Source organism: Eleginops maclovinus, chromosome 3 (assembly GCF_036324505.1).
Source record: "Eleginops maclovinus isolate JMC-PN-2008 ecotype Puerto Natales chromosome 3, JC_Emac_rtc_rv5, whole genome shotgun sequence".
NCBI lineage: Eukaryota > Metazoa > Chordata > Actinopteri > Perciformes > Eleginopidae > Eleginops > Eleginops maclovinus.
The window spans coordinates 6496755-6517084 of NC_086351.1; the positions used below are offsets into that span (position 1 = coordinate 6496755).

General features: G+C 40.0%; 1 protein-coding gene across 2 annotated transcripts in view; it reads right to left on the reverse strand.

The window, feature by feature from the left end:
* Nucleotides 1–20330, reverse strand: part of LOC134861636 (mannosyl-oligosaccharide 1,2-alpha-mannosidase IA) — a 169284-nt gene that overhangs the window by 9662 nt on the left and 139292 nt on the right. The window contains exons 5-8 of one of the 2 annotated variants that reach the window (XM_063878974.1): nucleotides 8627–8721; nucleotides 3135–3258; nucleotides 2619–2712; nucleotides 669–784 (exon numbers count right to left, since the gene is read on the reverse strand). In XM_063878974.1, coding sequence (XP_063735044.1) covers nucleotides 669–784; nucleotides 2619–2712; nucleotides 3135–3258; nucleotides 8627–8721 — 429 coding nt within the window. Of the gene's footprint in view, nucleotides 1–668; nucleotides 785–2618; nucleotides 2713–3134; nucleotides 3262–8626; nucleotides 8722–20330 lie in introns of both variants that reach the window. The other variant, XM_063878973.1, reaches the window with a different exon arrangement.

Below are 20330 nucleotides of genomic sequence, written 5' to 3' on the forward strand. Positions count from 1 at the left end.
AAACGCAGTTCTTTTTTCACTGTTTACCCTCCATGTGGGGCAAAAAACAACAACACTAGCTCTCTATGATATCAATATTCAAATATGCAATTCTGTGGATGAATAAACACACAGCAGAACACTTTACATAAAGAAGGTGAGCAAACAGGAATAAAAAAACAAACTTAACGTCGTGTCACTTTCCGTTTAGCAGATCGTAACAAAGCATGCGGCAGAAATGACTCTTTATTAATGTCAAATCTTGAAATTGATGGGACATTTTATTACGGTATTCATGCAACACTCATTGATTAAGTGTCTAACTATGACGCTCATGATAGTCTAATAAAGGCTTGAACTTTAAAAATACTTCATCATCTTTAAAACAGCAAGAAGAAATGGCAGAACACTCTTCTACCTTGTTATTATACAAATGTTTGATTCAAAATATGAGCTGAATATCAAATGAGCGTTGTGTCTGTTTCCACAAAGTCTGAGTAAATGTCATAGTACATGACAAAAGTTCAGCCTTCAACTATCCTCTAAGACTTTAAGCGGTGTACCTGCTGTCCTGTCGTTCCTCTTAGGTGTAAATCACTTTCTACTCTGTTTGATCGCAGCTTCATGCAAATTGCTGTAACTTTTATCATTTCAGCTGAAAGTGAAATGGAAGATTAAAATGTCCATACCTCCAGCGCGCCGTAGTACATCTTCTTTGCGTCGTCGTCCGACTTGTCTGACATCAGATATGATTTGATCAGATACTCGTAGAAACTGTCCCCGAGGCCCCCGATGGAGACGTGATCTGAGAAGAGGAAGAGGATGGAAACAGCAGGGTGACAATCAGGTTTGTATGCAGGCTATCTGCAGGGCAAAAAAAGACGTTAAAAAGCGTTGAAAGGTTTTAAAGGTTTTATCCAAAAGGAGAACAAATGTTTTTGGGATTACATTTCAGGCTGTTGGAAGATGTGGTGGATTGTGTCAGACATGGTAGAACAACACTTACATTACTGCTAGTTACAATAGCAAAGAAGTGAATTATCAATAAATATTTGTCACTGGTTAATCAATCTATTTATTTTCTACCGCTTACTTAAAAATGTGCACAATAATTACAGAAAAGGCTGATCATTTCATTTTTACATACAACATTTTTGTATCCAAACATAAAGTAGAGTAAGGGAAAGAAAGAGATAAAATGGATTCGAAAAATGTAATATAAAGTAATATAAATAGAACGGGATTTAGTGAATGTAAATGCATGATTACAGTTAACGAGGTGTACACAGTCAGTAGACAAATAAAAGGTGAAATTAAAATTTAGTTCAAGTGTCAAGGGATGAGCGGAAGAGCTCAACATACTTTTGGCCAGGAGGAACCTCGTGTTATAGTATATATGTATAAGTGAATTGTAAATAATCCCATACTTTTATACTGTATGACTGTTAGAAAGGAATTCCATTGCATTCAACATGAAGGTCTTCAAAAGCCTTTAGCTTGTTGAAGTGTGAATAGAAACTACACATCGAGTTTTAGAGGCCACCATATCTGAATAGACAAAGTTACATCATCTTTTGTGATCTGTTGTAGAAAATCCAATATGTGCTGCACAGTCTACATTTTTGTCACTATTTCTTTGCTTTTCTGGTTAATTCTGGGCGTGCACGATCACGTACCATGAACCCACACGCTCTCCGTCCACTGAGGGTAGAAAATAGTGTATTTAAAAATTATGTAACACACCTAAAGCTTTTTGTAAAGAGTGGCTGTTGATTATCCTCCACAGTTCACCAGTCATTATAAAGGTGAGTATGATATTGCAATGGAGGCGTGCATCCATCCACTTATGCTCCCCCACAAGGTTATCAGAGCTGCCGTGTTTGTCCTTGACACCGACGGATGAGGGTGAGCTTTGAAGCTAGAATTTTCTTCCCTCTGTGGCGATAAATATAAAGTTTGCGTCTTTACACGCTCACCCACAACAATTAGCCTCTGTAATCATCCAGATTACCACCTATTCAGTCCCAGAGTCACCTTATCACCTTATTTTTTTCCACCTCCTTTCAGGTAAATCGGAAAGATCCAATTTCCTGAAGTAATTGAATTCATTATCATTTTAATAACCCGGAGCATTGGGAGCTATATAGCCGCTGCTATGAAGTGATATTAAAAATGAGAGGCAATAGACGGATGGGTGGGTGACACAGACGAGCAGCCTGGAGAGCTTTGACGCGTGAGGTCACTCCAGGTCTGTCCGTGGTGAGAAACCCAGATGACAGAAAAAGAGGAAGGTAAAGAAGACCTAAAAAAATGTTAAATATAGTGAATGTCCCATTGTTGGAGGAACCTGGGACTTCAGCTTTTCTCTGCCTTACTTTACCGAAGCTGTTTTGCACATAGCAATAAAGCCAATAACGCTTTTGAATCTTTTAATTTTTCACTTAATGACGAAAACAAGAAGTCCCTTCCCTGTGCAGATCAGATGTGTCACCTGTACACCTTATGTTCTAACAATGTCAGAAAGCCCTTGGACTTGTCCTTGGTTACAATGCAAACTCTATATCAAACATTTACTCACAATAATTGAACAGATGTTTAATCAGAATGAGGCTCCCATATGAAGCTAACGCAGAACTTACGTTGGACCCAGTTGCCACTGACTGGACTGAGGAAGTTGGGGTACAGGCCGTGTGGCTTTTCAATCTTGTTCAGTAGTTTTCTGATGTTCATCACCTGCAAAGGCGCAATATATTATGGTCAGGATACTGCACTGAAATAGTTTCACACATTCAAATGTACTCGTATCACTGCTTCAAGCCTAGGAAACCTCCTGCAGAATCAAAATACTTAAGCATTGTCAAAAAGTACGTAAAATACATTAAAAAAAAATGAAAGAAGAGTATTTTGACACACAATTTTTCTGAAATCTAAAAAGCTTAAATCATTACTATGTACACACATCTGCAAAATAAAATCATACTATGGTATTTTCAATGTGAATCAGAATAATGATGCAAAATTAATAATTCCTTCCAATAACATTATTTATAAGTCAAAAATAATCTCTATTACATTTTTCTTACAAATCCTTCAGCCCTACTGTAAAGTGAGAGTAAAAATGTGCTCTATATGTGTATACTGTATGATTATATTACCTTCTCCGTGTAGATTTGATTCCTGGAGAGCTCAGAAAGATGGACAAATTCGAGGTGAAGGGTCCCAAACTCAGCCAGGATGCTGCTCCCGGCTGAGGCCCAGCCCCAGCTCCAACTGGTGCCACTGCAACAAAACCCAAACAGGTGGACTAAGTCTCATAGCTGCAACACACAACGCATCTACAGAGAGAACACTATCGTAAAACGGCTTATTTATGTTACAGATTAATTAGAAAACTCCTTCACAAAGGTGGCAGAGCATCGTTGGAAGGTTTCCTGTTTGTATCGCTAACAATCTCAATCATAAACAACAACAAGTGTATTCATTTCCTTTTTAAAAGTGGGTAGGAAAGGAACCCGAGGCTACAAAATAATGTTCAACAAGCTCCTTAGTCAGCACTTAACTTGTACTTGTCATCAGTTTAATGTGCTTCTTTAGTTCAGTGTTTGACAGACCTTTTATTATCAAGGTAGTTCCTGCAATCAACAGAGTAATCACAGCCGATGTTGTTCCTGTTACCGAGTAATAACACAACACAGCTACTTCCTGATAGCAGCTTTAGAAGTCCCTCTCAGAGTTACTTTAAATTGTTTAATGCAACAGAAAGTAACTGACTTTGAGTGCTTGGTAGACCTCTCGACCTTTTCTTCCGATTCCCGCTTAATGCATCATAACAGGCGGGTCTTATGTTGATTCCCCTTTTCAGATGGAAATCAATACCTATCCACTGCATGCCTGTCTCCAGAGATGTGCATAATGCTTTCCATCCAAAGTGTATTGATCTATTTGAACATGCAGCGGTTGTCATTTGTGGTTTTCAGACTTGGCCCATGAATCATCCGCCTAAACTCGCTCTTCCTTGACTTTATGCAACACCACAGCTCAAATGATAAATTGATGCTCCATTAGCATTTGACGGGAAAATGAATCCCAAAAATGCTAATGGTTCCCCCTTCTAAAACAGAAACATACTGGTCTTTTAAAAATATATATATATTCTACGTAAGGTAAGTTTTCCCCATGAGATGCCATTTCAATACTTCACTTCGGGCTGTGGTACATTTTAAACGGCATCTGTCTGTATTTTACAGACCAAATTATTATATAAATGGATCAAGAAAAGTCTTGGGATGCAGCACTATCAAGTGTGTATGAGTTCAATTAAGATGAAACAGCTTTACATTTCTGCTCCTAAGTTCATGCAACAAAGTTTGCCATAAAAATTAGCTACAATATTTTTATAAACTCACAAGAAGTCTATAACACAAACTGCACCACCATCAACCATTAAGAAGGTTTATTGTCGCATTAACCTTGACTTGAAACTTGCCAAATTCTATGTGTCACAGTGAAAACACGATTAAAGAGTTTCCCCGAAACTAAAAAGACCAAGGTCAAGAACAGTTGAGAACATTATGTTTTATTTCCTCAAGTCAGTAAGGCTAATATCACCATGAAAATCTAATTCTCCGTTAATGTGCGTTCTCCGAGATGGTGCACTAATGCACCGCTCTGATTACTGGAGGCAGAATATACCAGAATGACTTTACATATCCTGCAGCACATCACAGATCCTGTAATGAATTGAAGTGAGACGGAAGGAGAGAAAAACGCGTGAGGTGGGTGAGTCAAAGGGTTTTCCACTCTGATGAATGCGTCCATTAAAAGTTTGGGGGCTGCATCATTAGAAGCTGTGGCTCGAGTCACATCTGAGTCTCCTTTGAGGAGAATCAATCTCAGAATCAAAGCGGAGGTGGAGGTTTTCCACTGACACTCATTAATCTTTTCACCCCTTAAACAAACACAGCCTCACTCTTTAATAGCTGTCAGAAACAAATCAGGTGTGGAAAATAATGAGAGATGAAAAAATCAATATAACATGTCCTGCATAATATGTTAGCTAAACTATTTCTACCCTTTGATATTTACTCGGGACACAAAAATAAAACTGTGTGACCTCTCAATATATGTAATTCATTTATCACATTGCAGTGTAGTTGCATTATCTACATTTCTGTCCAAAATGTAATTAGATATTTGTGTGAAATTGTCAGAATTACCGTACAAATTATTGAGTTTTTGGGGAATTTCAGATTTCTGTTTTATAGGTCTCAAACATATTTTAAAAAACATGTCTCTGACGTGTTTTGCGAAAAATACCAAACAGATCATTGATTTTAGCATGTCTGCTATCCCTCTGTTTCAGCCTGTTTTCGAAAGTGCTGATTCTGTGAAATTTGAGCTGAGCTGAAGCCGGCCACGCCCCTTTGGAGCATCTCTCTGTTTGAAGAGAGAAGTTCCTAACGGAGAAACTCAGATAAACGCTGCCGTAATTAAACGCCATATTATGTTCAAACCACATCAAGCATTATTTCTGGACACTTCTCAGTGTTTACTACTAAAACAACGCACGACTGTATATTGCGGACGATAGGTTGGGACATGTCACGTGGACGGGACGTTGGCAAGAGTTCAATGTAAAGCCAGCTCCCGTTTTTAGAGATGTGGGTAAGGAGGAAAAGATAGAGGGTTGTATTTTCTTCTGTATTTCTGTATCTTCTTGTATTTTTTTCAGACACTTTGTGAGTCTCCTTACCTTACACACCAGGGGAAACATATTTATGTATAAAACACAGCAAAAAGTGCATTTTGCATAATACCGGACCTTTAAGGGAAGAGTCAATTTAACTTGAAACAACACAAATTACATTTATTTTTGGATTATTGTTTTCACTTTTCATTACATTTTCAAATGCCTAGTGTTGTCTAACCGTCAAAGGGCTTAAGAGAAGGAGTAGGAACTACAAAACGTTTTAGTTTTTTGCTGGAAAATGTATTAGGCCTATGACTGTTTTTATTGCATCAACTAATTCCTTAATTAAGTGATCTTTTTACTACTTTTAAAGAGAGAATAACAATGGAGAGGCATGTGTGCAAGAGCTGAGCCTCGGTTCCTGTAATACACGCCAGAGGAAGAACAATCCACTTTCATAATGGTAAATGGACTGTACTTATGTACCGCTTCATCAGGTCTGTTCGATCCCTCAAAGCGTTTTAAATACTAGGAGTCATGCACCCATTCACACCTGATTCATCCAGAGCAGAACCACTTGCTCACACACATTCATCGGGAGCAACTTAGGGTTAGATATCTTGGCCAAGGATACATCAACAGTCGGCATAATGACTCCCTCTTCGTAACGTTTAAACTTTCAGATGCATGACTGTCATTTATCGAGTGTGAACTGCAGGGTGTGCTGTGTATGGTGAATGCTGTCTAGTACACAGAACCAAAGACACATTTCCATTTATAGCAAATGTAATGTGCAATAATCTGAATCTGAGGTATGGGTTGTGCAGATATCTAAAACTCAACCTAAAAGTGTATTTGACCAGCAAAAAAACGTGAAGATACATTTCCCTTGCAGGTATTTGACAGGTCACTAACAGAAACATATGTTCAGGCAATGAAAGCACTAAGTCTGACTCAGCAGTCGATCACTTACAGCGTATAAGAACATATTTCCCACACAGTGTATGAGCCACATGCTGAGTAGCAGAACTCCCCGGTGTGCACAGAGCTGACTTCCTGCTTGTGTTGTGCTACTTATTGCATATGATCTTCTCAAGTGACGTGTGTGTGTGTGTGTGTGTGTGTGTGTGTGTGTGTTTGTTTGTGTGTATGCACTGCGCTCCGTGTCCCCCGATGACCACCGCGTGAGCAGCCTGGTTCCTCCTGCCCATCTGCATGACAGACCGGTGTTGGTGATGCAGCAGAAATTAAAGGTGGAGTGAGGTAATTAAATCTGCCGGCAGCTGTCCGCACTGGCTGCTGGTTAATTGCTAGCAGGTGGATGACACAGGTGCCAGGAAGTTTCTCACAAAATAAGACTATGGGAAGAGAGGAACTGTATACCTACAATTTATAAGCAGACATAGAAAGAGTTAACATTTCGCTTAATAACTTCCAATAATCAAACGTGGCTGTGTGAAGGCAATATTTTAGATCCAGTCTCATGGCACACTTCATCATGAAGTAAAAGCCGTCTGCTGCTACTGCAGTATTTGGAGTAGCTCCACAATATATACCTTTTAATCAGCATTATGGAAATTAAGAGCGTTTGCGTCTCTTCTCTACAGAACATGATGAATAAATATAAGGAAACCTTTGCTCACACCTTTAAGTTATGGATTAAAGACACCACAGATCATTACAAATTGTAGAAAATTCACTTTTATACAAGAGGCTCAGAAGTTTGACGCTATTTAGCAAACACTGTTTACACTTCGTTTGTTCTGAGGAACTTATTTTGTATGTAGCCTATTTATTTTTTCAACTGTAACTGTAATTTTTCTCACTTCTGTCTCACAATTCTTTTTTACTTTGAAGTAATTTATTTCTAATATCTACATGTAAGTGTTTATGTCATGGTTTGTATTCAATTAAAAAACTCTACAGGCCTGTTTATAACATCGAGTAAGAAAGTATGGTTTCACCTATACTGTATCTCTGATTTATTGGATTTCATTCAACTTCAAATATCAATAAAAAGAACTAGAGAACAACAAAACATCATATTGTTTAGAAAACTTCTCCCTGTTGTTCATGCATGAGTCGGGCTGTGGGTACGGAGGCTAGCGAAGATAATTTGACGCCACAGTCACAGTGCTGTTATCAGCATTCATCAAAAAAAGCTGTCCCACCATTAGATTGTACGATCAAAATACAGATGGCTCATTTCCTCTCTGCACATCTGCCTAAAAATAGACTTAAACTTTATGGTCAAATTGTTATGAATAAAGAGAGGAGCTTGATGTTGTGTTGCGTGACCGTGGCATTAACACACAATTCTTTCAATAAAGATTTTTAGATTACAAAGGTAATGGTTGGGAACAGATTTAAAAATGAACAACTCGTTTTAACACATGCAAATATTATTCATGTGAGCTTCCAAAGTGTTTATGAACACAGATTAATTCTTATCCAAATGTTATCGTCATTGTGAAGCTTAGCCTGCAGCTGCTCCATTGTCAATGAACAGAGACTGAGCCTGTTTGTTTAGACTGCTTTTCCTTTGTTAATTTTCTTTTCTACATTTATTTGTTCATCCACGATAAATTAGAAGTATCATTTCAGAAAATTCACGTTGTCATTCAAATATTTTGATCCTTTGTTTTTCATCGTTTTACAACATGACATTTTATTTAAGGACCCACAATGTCCCAAGGCGTTGCAACAGCTGAAAGTAAAAGTTCAGTGTTGATTCATGTAACTGAGGATTTAGAGGAAGACAATGTGAGATAATTTCATGTTTGTTGACATTTCTCACTTCATACTCGGCTCACGTTTTGGAATTAAGCTGTGCCTCTGGTTGCCAAGATGAACAAAATGCAATCTGTGCTGATTAATGCCAGCCAGCACGACAACTTGAAATTGACTGTTATCGGGGATGGAGGACTTCTGGAGGTGAAGGCTGCTGCTGAAACTCACCTCCCCAGGTTGATGACTCCTCGGGGGATTCCTGTCGGCGTGTTGAAGGCCGGCAGCAGCTTCTCTCCAAGCTCGACCACTTTTTTCTTGTACAACTGGGAAGAAAAAACACACAAGAGGCATTCTGGTAAATAGACAGCATATGTAGAAACCAGGGCTGTCAACATTAATGCGTGAAGGCTGGCGATTAATCTAAAACCTTAATGCGTTAAAAGAAATCAACACAAATGAATCACAACGTTTGACCCCAACTTCATTACGTAATTACAGCATGGATGTTTACCATGAATTACTGTGAAAGGCAAAGAAAGAGGAGAAATTGGTGCATGCTACATGTATAACACAGACCGGGATGTTCCTAAGCAACGGCCCACCTAGTCAAATGTGACAAATAGCGATTGCACTTGTTCGCTTAAGGTGCGATGAAAAACAGAGGAAAGGCATTTTGCCAAACCATGCGCCACTTTCTTGATGTTGCACAGGAGTTGGAGATAGGGAACAAGCACACTTCTGTATGAACAGAAAGTGCTCGCAGTATTAAAGCGCCGCACGTGACAGCGGCTTTGTTGATGCTTTAGCCAAGTGGCCGAAAATGGTCTGACTTTATACTAATTATTCAGAAATCATGTTATAATAAAGGAACAACGTTTTGCTTTCTTTCACCAGTTAGTCATGCATATCTTTATTAAAACACCTAATATTTTTGCAGAGTAAAAAACTGCCCATCTTCTCATCCAAGCTTAAAATAAATCACTGTCACAGGCCTGCACACATTTCCCCTCCAAAGGTAATTATCTGAAACATGAGGCCGGCTATATGAGAGCTCCAGCAGGATTAAAAGCAATCTCATCGATGTAATCTACAACAGACCTATTTCAAACCGCACTTCCTCCCCATCTCCACCGGGCCCTCTGAGGCCGAGGCTCTGGCAAAGTTAATGCATCATCTTATGAGCCGCATCATCGGTCACAAACTCTCCATTAGCCAGAAGGAACAATGTTTGAAAAATTGACAAAAGAGGAGTGAGATATTGAAACCCCTGACAAAGAGAGAGACGTCTGAGGAGACAAAGGTAGCCGAGCAGAGGCGGGAGGAAAAGAGGAGATTCATTCAAAAGACTTGAAAGCCTCAGAGACACGAGAGAGAGCAGAAGGAGTGATTGAGAAGAGACGGACGTGGAATATAGAGGGGTAACACAGTCTAGACGAAGACAAAACGCACACAGAAAGAGAGTTTGGAGTGTGAAGAGCAGTGACTCAGCAGAAATATTGAGCAAGTTTAAGAGAAAATGGAAAAACAAATTGCAATCAGATAGTAGACACCACTGGCCTTCACCAGGAATGTAATCTTTGAGCTTGTAGTCGTTTATAAGAGGCTTTGACCAAGCAAAGTGAACAAATATTACTGTAGATGTACTGGTACTTTGCTGTAATGCAGAAAATATACATTTATATACACTTGTTTTCATTGTTTCGTACCTAAAAACACATCTAGACTATGCACACACATCATACAACTTGCATACATAATGTACATAAGCTATTCAGGACCCTCTTGTGCCTAACATCCATATTTCACAGTCAGTATCTGCAGTGTCCTCCTACTACCCATGAGACTTTGCATGAAACTCTCATGAATGTTATTGAAGCAACCCCTTTGTGAGCTTTATAAAAAACATCACTGGCTCTCACTGTCAGGAACGAGGGTTGCAAAATAGTTGGTAAATGAATAAATGAATACACAGATAAATGAGTAAACAAACTAGAGTAGACACTGAATTGACAACTGCAGTTTCCAAATTGCAAGAGTCTGCCTTTTTCCTGTTTTTGCATTTTTCAGAAGGGGGCTGTTTCACGCCAGCTTGTAAATAAGATGCTGTCAGAAGATGTTTTCTGCAACACACCCCGGATGCTTGACCCACAAATGCAGCAGCGTGTCGGACAAGATCTTTCATTACACTCAAACTGTTCACTTAGTACAGTGAATATGTGAGTCTGAATATCACTCCATTTACCAAATAGTGCTTGATATACACTGGCCGCGATTAGGAAATGTTCTGTAGAAAGTTAGGCAAAAAAGCTGATGATCAAATTCTCACATTACACTGTTGTTGCCTAAACTGGACATACGCAGTGTATTTAAGTAGCTATGCATCTTTGTTGATAATGTTGTTTTATTTTCTTTAATGTACTTTGTTCTATTTTATCGCTATGAGCTGGAGCTTGAAGAGAAATCCCTCAACTTATATAATGTTTTATACCTTCAGGGCCAAAATCGATATTCCTCAAGGCTTCAAAAAAACCTGTTTATATTTTTCAAAGCAAGTTGGTGGAAATGTTTATATGTTTTCTAGGTAGTTTTAGGTATTTGGTGAATAAGGCGCTGTCATTTTTATATTGCACCAAAGTTGTGGACATGAGTGGTGCAACAAAGTCAGGGGTAATTGAAGTAGAATAACACACAGAGCAGCATAAACACAGCTTGATGTGTGAGAGTGTGTGTGTGTGTGTGTGTGTGTGTGTGTGTGTGTGTGTGTGTGTGTGTGTGTGTGTGTGTGTGTGTGTGTGTGTGTGTGTGTGTGTGTTCCAGTGCCTCTCGATTCCCCTTGCTTTCTATTTTATCAAAGAGAACACTAATGAACCTCTGCCTGGTCTCATTTCTCCTCCTCGGTCCTTTCTACCGCCGCTGATGCTCGAGCAGACTAGAGGCCCACAGGCGCACACACATTCAAAAGGAGACACACACTCTGTTCAAAAACAAGCACACGCAAAGTTCCTCTTAATTGAGTGCTGTGCCTGCATCATTTAGAATTTAACTACAGAATTATACTTAAGTTTGTTTGCACTTTGTGAACAGGACAGTAAACTCACACATGATGTTGTTTTTTTGTAATGTCATTGAGATGCCCAATTGCGTGATGAAAACAATGTGAATGATTGCAAAATTGCACTTGGTGACACTTAGAAAAGACTTAGTAGTAAACTTGTGACATGTAACTAATGTAATTAGTGTTTTATTGGTGCATTTTGTGCTAATTCCAATCAGTGAGTTTACTAACAACACTGTTGGAAATAATGTCCTTTCAATTAAGTTACAGAGGCCCTATTATGCTTTTTGGGGTTTTCCCTTTTCCGGTTGTGTTTAATATGTTTGTGTGCATGTAAATGGTCTGCAAAGGCTAAAATCAAGTTCACTTCAGAGGGAGTTTCTCTCCCACATACTCCCTTTTTTGACTTTATATCTATTGGCTAGCACTACAACACATTGTACATGATAGGCTAAGGGGAGGGACATCACTAACGGCCCGTCCACACGGTTCCGTTGCGTTGACGCACCTTCCCATTCACTTTGAATGGGGTGACGTCAAGAGTTGCTGAACTGCATTGAGAAAAGTTCAACTTTTCAAGCGTTGACGGAAGTGCCAGCGAATCAAATCCCGCGTATGCAAATACTGTATGCCAGCACAAGCCCTAGCCAATCAAACCAGGTGTATGTGTGTCCAGGGCGGGAGATTAATGTGATTGGTTGTTGGTCGTGTTAAGAAGAAGAAGAAGAAGCGCCAGACACGCCCACCCGCAAGCGTCAACGCAACGGAACCGTGTGTACGCTGCGTTAGCGTTTGACCAATCACAACAAAACCAGCCATTTAACAAATCAAAGCAGACTGGGCTCTGGTTTCAGACAGAGGGTGAAAAGAGGTGCTGCAGCACAGGCAGTATGAGCAAAATAAAGACCTAGAGGCACAAAGTACATATATGGACCTGATCATAAGTTATATTGCTGTTGCGATATCAAACAGATGTAACGCACATGTACTCATATGGAGCAGCACTAACAACCTTCATTCATGCTTTCTTTGTCTACACGATCCCATCAAGAAGCAGGGGCAGCAGATTATATCGCACTCACCTATTCTTGTTTGCTTGTTCATAAATTACGTGATTGATTAGTGTAAAACCCTCTTGGCTGGCATCTGCTCTGTGAATTACTGTAGGCTGTGCACAAGCTGAATTAATGGCCGTGTTCATAAATCTGTCTCCACTGACACAGCGCTGCTCTCTGTGCTTCACTGAGACCCTCCTCCTGCACGTGAGCTTTATCACTGAAGTGCTGCTGTAATTTCCCTTGGTGTGTTTGCACCGCCTTCACATCCATCAAATGATACAAAGCTGTCAAGAAAATCCAAGATAGTATTTTCTTTTCTTTCCTAAACTCCCATGTTCTGATAAGATGAGGGAATGGCGTAGCACAGAAAAACATTGATCTGCAGTGGCAGGCGACAGGTCGCTTTCTTCTCCGGTTGGGATTTCTTGTACAATGGCGAAGAGGAGGATGGACACAAAGTCGTTTCTATCGGCTCCGAAGCGCTGAAGACACACATCAGGCGTGCAAACATCGTCAGAGCCCAGTGGAGAGACCCTGAGAAACATTTCTAGGCCTGCCACTTCTGTTTACCAGTAAAACATCTCAGTTCTCGCCTCACGGAACAGAGGACACCAGAAAATAGGCCCTATGCACTCTTCCATAGCAGCTGCTGCAGCATGTGCTCACATTTTTAAACTTTCCCTTTTTGCAAATGTTTGTACTAAATATTGTTTACTCATTGCACTGAAAAACATGCATTATTTATGAATCTAAATAATACTCTTGAAAATCTTGAATATATATATTTTCTCTTGTAAAAAACTCTTAATGTTTACACTGAGAAAGTGAATTGTGGTTTTAAGCTTCACTTTTGATTTGACAGAGTATTATTGCAATGCTATAAATAATTGTAACCCATAACATCACAATGGGGCCTAAAGCTTTCATGAAAGAGCAGAACCTTTGCACACCTATGGATCAAAAAACGAAGGACAAGAGACATCCCGCCTCCTCTTCACAGTCAGAGTTGATTGTCATGAAATACAGTTTCTATTGGAGTTGAATGCAATCCTTTGCACCTTTGCTTGGATTAAACAAACCTCACAAACACCATGAAAACCGTATAAGCAACAGTTGGTCTCTGCGAAAGTGTAAATATAAAGGACACTCAAAATCCACAAAAACATGTTCTTCTGTTCATAATATTCTGGACTTGACAACAAACCTACTACATCTCATCAGATTTGATGTTCTTCACATTAAGGATACATTCTCACGTCTGTTCTTCAGCAGGCGACAGACACAGTGAATATAAAGCGTGGCAATAAAATGACAAAATATGTCTGGTTTCTGATGTGTTTGAGAGACTCATCAGCTGCACTAATCCTTCACTTACAGTCACTGATTCCGATTAAAAATGTATGATTTTAAAGTGAGAACAAAGCCCTGTCTCTTTTACGACTGCCACCACCTCCTCTTCCTTCATGTTATTTTTCTGTAGGAGACGGATGAGGCAGAAAATCTGCGAGTGAAGATGAGGAATTGATGGCAAGCAAGTAGTTCTTAGAGAACACATCTGCATTTTAAAGGCAAATCTCAGCTTCAGCAGCTTGTGTTTTTCTTCCTTTCCTGTGACTGTAGCACACGCAGAGTTTTTGCATAATTCTCCTTTTCTGCGAAGTCCAACACAGCAACTAGTTGTTTCTGTGAGGAAAGTTTATTTCAAGTCACTTCAGGTTCCTGTGCTGCAAAAATAACAACCAAATCTAAAATCTCAGCGGGCGACATTTTGAGGATCTTCTGATGTTGCCATTACTGAGGAAAAAGGATTTTTACTTTAGACTACAGATAAACAATTTCTATTTGGCAGCTTATGAACATAAATCTGCAGTTACCTTTTCAGTCACTATCGCACGCCAGCATGCAACTCCACAGTCATTTTCTCATCATCCTTTTTCGCTTTATCCTGAACAACACAGCATGATCGAAAAACAAATCTATAAAGCGGCTAAAAGGCAGCCTAGTCAATCAGCAGACGACAAAGAAGAAAAACAACTCATGCCCTACTGTCGTGTCATTTAAAGACATGTTTTGACGACAGCAATGACCTGTGGACGATCCACGGGAAACACAGATAAGACTGATTGTGTCGTGTGTTGCCGTCATTGATATTTTGACCATCCTTTTGTGACAAATGTCAATCAAAGCTACCTTGAGCCCATCGTGACGTCTTTAAATGTCTTGTTTTGCCCAACTAACCGTCTCAAATATCCAGAAGATATCAGATTTTTATCACCTGAAACCAAGAAAAGCAAACAGCCAGATAGGTGAGCAGCCGGAAAAAGACTACAACAACAAACAAAACTATCCAATTATACACAATAACACACAAAAACTAACCTATTGAAGCAGCAGTAGGAAAAACATTTGTGTGCAGCAACGGAAAATTACTGTTTTTGTTAAAGAAATGTCAGCAAGCAAATGAGCATGAAACTATTCTGAATATAGCGTAAATTCATCTTTTGATGGGTGACTAATATACAGTTTGGACTGGCATGCTGGTAGTTCACCATGTGGAGCGTGTACCGCTTAGGCTGAGTCATCCAGCAGAAACCCAGGTTTTAATCGGGCTCAGGGCCCTTTGCTGCATGTCATCCCCTTCTTTTCCGATGTCAAACACATCAAAATAGTACATATTAAATAAGAAAATGACAATGGTTTGCAGTATATCATTTTACTCCTGACTGCTATTACAAAGTGGGAGCATGCCAACTGCCGCTACTGTTGGTAATTCACACCCTTTGGACAAGTACATCAGACAACCCTACTTCAAAACAAAAGTACTAACCGTTTACATTTTGGAAACGCTTCAGACATTTGTTTTCAAACAGACACATTTTTCTTCACCGCCTCTTTTGGCCTTGAAATAAACCCCAGAGCCCTAACAGAATACGATCAAGGTGTATAGATAACTCCACTCTTGAGAATCAAGTAAAGTCTTCCTCAACTTTGTCAAGTGGAATCTGAAGTCTTCAATTTATGGTGCTGAAGGCTCAATTTATCTACTCCTCTAGTCATGTCGATATGATGAACAACTGGTGCTCACGTAAAGGGAAAAGATTCAACATCGTCTCATTAGAATCAACTTTTATCAGAGACTCCATCCATCATAAAAGTGCCATGATTAAGAAATCCAGACACAGTGGGAAGACTCCTCAATTGACCTTAAAACTGTGCCCATACTACCAGACACACACATGTGAAAACACACTTGTTCCTGAAAGAAATCTGAGGTTTAATTCTGCTGAAGCCATAATAAGATTTTCATTTTCTCGGTGCAGCAAAAAGTAAATTCTTTATAAGCGGCAGCTGCACCTTGTTTAGTTTCTCTCCCAGCGGCATTGATCATTATTACAATGTTTTCCTTTTCTCTGTTTCTTCATGGGCCTGTAGGGGAATGAGGGGAATATTCAAAAAGAAACATGCACTTCAGGTATCTCAAACACCGGGCGTAGCCGTTTGATAGGAATATTTCAAGTCTAGGCTTCAATCACATTCGCCAACATTTCCCAGACTCCAAAGAGACTGACAGGAGGAAAACTTTTGTTGCACATTGATTTCGTTCTTCATTTCACAAGCTGCTGGTGCGAGCTGACTGTGAAGCAGAAGAGCCCACAACAGTTCAACAAGTCTCTGATGAACATTGGTTTCCGTTCAGCTTCAGATGGTGGCTGTGTTGAGCAGCATCAGTGGTGTGAAAAAATAAATATGGAAAGTTAACAAGGACAGGATAGCTGAAAAGAAAGGCTGTCTCTATAGTACTTTAGGCTCTCTTAAAACCATTAGTTTACCAAACGAAAGCTAAGGATTACCATACCATTGCCTGTGATGTATCAGCTAGTCTATATTCTTTATTATTCCACAAATATGTCACTGTGTGGCTGCAACATGTTTAAACATCTCTATTGGTAAAGCTGGCAGAGTGACATAGATGTGTTGAAGACTCTCTGCTCACTTGCAGCACGCACTCCCACATCAGCCTGATGTCGGAAACCAAAAAGTACTCTGCATAATTTATGCAGCATAGCATCGCCTGAGAGTGAGTAGGCGAACATGCTAAAGCAGAGCCAATAAATTACACATGAGGACTCCTCAGAAAACAAATGCAGCGGTTAAAACGGGAGTACCAACCACAGACCAAATTGAAAAACAAACAAGTGGCGCCTGCTCAATCAAACCCCCGCTGGAAAGGAGCAGCTCTAAATTAGACCACATTACAGCTATATTGTTAAGCAATGTTCATCAGATTGAATGTTCTTCGCTCAAGCACATGACCGCCCACCTACTTCCCTTTGACCCAATAAACTATATGAATCATTTCACAGTTTGCTGACTGCTGCTACTGTATAATACAACAGTCTGTTATTCCTCCCCATCCAATGATGCAATTATCGTGCATATATACTCTCTGTCTTCAGCTCTCTGGGTAACCAAGAGCCTAATTACTGAGTATGAAAGCACATCATTATATCTGCCAAGTGTGTTTGTGTGAATGCCAGGAAAAGGCATTTCCTGCTGCAAAGGATTATCGATGATTGTGACGATGTCGTAGATTGGCTTTCGTGAACAAGGCTGGCCATAACTGGGATTTTTAACTTGGATGAAATCTTTACCTTTAACACGGTAGCCCCCGAGTGGCAACCTCTTTTTCAGCTTTTACTACTGGAACTCATGCGGCGCTGTCTTACATCTAAAGCTGATTGTTGTGTGCAATGTGATGGCAATACCATGCAAGCATGAAATGAAAGGGACAGAGTGCAGCAGGAAGAGATAATCCCACCATCTTCCACTGTTAAGAAAAATACATGTTGTATCTTGTTCGATTTGTGAAAACATTTTTGAGCTGCCTGTCATAGCAAACCACTGCGAGCCATTGTCTTCGCACCTTGAAAGATAATAGTGTTGACACACTGGTCCTCATCAGCGACCCAGTGTGCCACACAGAGAAAACAAAAGACATTTCCTGTCACATAACAACACTCTTATACCTGTTTGCATTAATGGATGTCATTCCAAGATCAGTCATCACATAGCTACAGACCAGACAGACCTGGTCACCCATCAATAATTCATCCTACAATTTGCCTGCTGCCGTAACCTCTGCCATCATTACTGGGGAAGAAGTACAAGAGGAAGATTTGATGCGGGGAGGATGTCAGGTCCAGTTCTCATTAGTCTGTGACAGAGTCTCCCAGGCCCGGTGTGGGAGGACAACGGACACCTCGTGGCCCACTCAGACACACAGCAGAGCTAACAGGTACAATCCTGTGTGGGTACCGGCAGACAATACTTCCCGAGAAACTTCAGGAAATCTGAGAGATCTTATTAAAGCCAAAGAGAGAGAAACTGTCTGAGGCACTCTGTCAGTTACATGCAAATGGCTGAGATACGGCAAGAGTGTGTGGGTGACGGATTAAAGTTTTCACCTTTTCTATCCTGTCAGCAACTTGCAATCAGAAACAAAATCTTAAACTTTTAAGCCCTGGTAGACTCACCTGCAGGCTGCATGGTTCATTATACTCCTCGTTACAGAGGCACTGTGTTACAATAGTGAAAGATTAAACAGAAGTTTGTACTTGGGGAAGTGCGAGATGGCAGCTACGTATGTGGTCACTGAACTCAAAATGTAAGACATGCTCGAGTACATGACTTTAAAAAGCACATTTGATTAGAAATCTGGAGCTTTGTTTGCAATATCGTCAGTTGGGAAGTTACATTTTACCAGAAAATGGCACAAGTGGAAAACTCAGTGAAATGGAAAAAGCTTGTTGGTAAAATTGCTTTCCATTTCAAGTGGCTATTTTGGTCTCAGGTTGCCTCAATGTGATGTCTTCTGTAGGTAATAAACCTCAGTAGTGTTCAAGACAGTTCATAAGTTTAAACCTAATGAGGGAAATACATGAATGATCAGGGGATTTGAATTATTACAATCCATCCTCTGGGAATCAAGACGGCACAACATTTTGTGCTTATCCATCATCAATTGAGATATTTCCCTGAATAACTGAAAAACTGAAACTGCTGGTGCTGCAAGGAGAACGTCAGAGACCACCTAAGTCATGAGGGTTTCTCCTCTAGACACCAAAATCTCATCTACGCAATGTTTAGAAAGACTTTACCATACAAATAAAAACACGATCCTCAGGAAAAAGAGCCAGAAAATTGCATGAGAGTGGTAATGACATGGAGGAAAGCCATGCGAAGAGTGTGTGAGGGGTGAAGTGTAGAAGATAAAGCCGTCACAGCCTTAGTGGGGACAAAGAGAGAGAGAGTGGGCGGGTTGAGTCTGTATCTTTGACTGGGATGAGAAGAGGCAAGGCAAAGATGAAGAAGATCAGATTCGTGTTATCTGCGTGGCCTAGCGTGTATCTGCGGTTCAGTTGGCGATATGAATTGTTTGTGGAGGGAAAGATAGAGAGAAAGGGAAGTGAGGCTTCTTTTAAAGCTCCTGCTGGCAGAGGCAGGCATCAAAGACTCGACTCAGTGAAGAATATGGACACAATGCATGTGGAAGAGGTACAAAGAGTGTGTGTGTGGAATCCGGAGAGACAGATGTTGGGTTGAGATTCTGCTGTCTTCTTCATCTGTAAATTACGATGCCTTATAACATGCTTATAGAGATTATTGCTTATGGTGGGAATCCCTATTCTGCAGGAGGTTATAGAGTTTTCTGCAGCTGATAATGAAGATGAAGGTGGTAAAGAGGTACAGGATTGTAAGCAGAGTGCACTCGGGAGACGAAGGATGTGCTGTCATGTATGTCATGTCACTGTCAACTCCACCGACTCTGAAGGGTGGTGTCTTTGGAGTAAAGTTGCTACCCTGAATGACAAAAACTGAGTGTAATCTATCCTCCTCCTCCTCCTTAAAAAATAATCACCAAGCCTCTATAGAGTCTTTGAAGAAAAGGAAATTCAGCTTAACACAGCGCACAGGCTGTGCAGCGTAGATAACCGCCATTCAGACCCACAAAAATTCACTGCTTTTCCTAGAAAATTGAAATGGGTAAGACACTTGAAAACTCAATTTCTCAAGTTCTTCAAAAAGGCTGAAAGCGGAGGCAGCTGCTCACTTGTTACGGTAGACATTTCATCTGCAAGCTTTAATGTCATTTATTTTTAAAAATGGAAAAAAAATGTTAAGGCGTAAAAGGTCAAACTAAAGGCTTTACCTTATTAAAAAACGATATACTATATACAACTATAGTGTACTTTTGTCAATGTATGTTTTTTCTCTAGCACACAAAGTAACAGTCATAATAAATGGCTGTTTTATTTATAGCACACGTAAACTAATTAATTTCAGCAAATCGAACTTAAAAAAAGCCAATTTAATAACACAAATTTGATGTCCACTCTTTTAAATGTGCTGCAAAATCCTATCTTCTTATTTTGAAATGAAAACATGCTTTATGACATTTACCTTGACCTCCCACATTTCACCGCGTGCCCTCACATCTGTCACAGATGGTGTGATAATGCTGCGAGGGTCGTTCAGCCCAGCAGAGAAAATTGAATGTCAGCCATCAGGTAGCCAACGTTTTCTGGATTAAAAATCTTGTTCCGATCAATCCTATAAATCTTTCAGTGAAATTATGATACATTTCTTATTGTAAACCCCCCTTTTTTCAAGTTGTTCGGTCAATAAGGCGGTTTACCGAGTACGGGGAATTTAAGACTTTCAATCTGATGCCAGGCCTGAGGTCAAGTGCACTCGATCGTCCTTGAGAAAACAATAAATCTCCATCATCTGTAAGGTTGCTGGTGTACAGATCATCTTA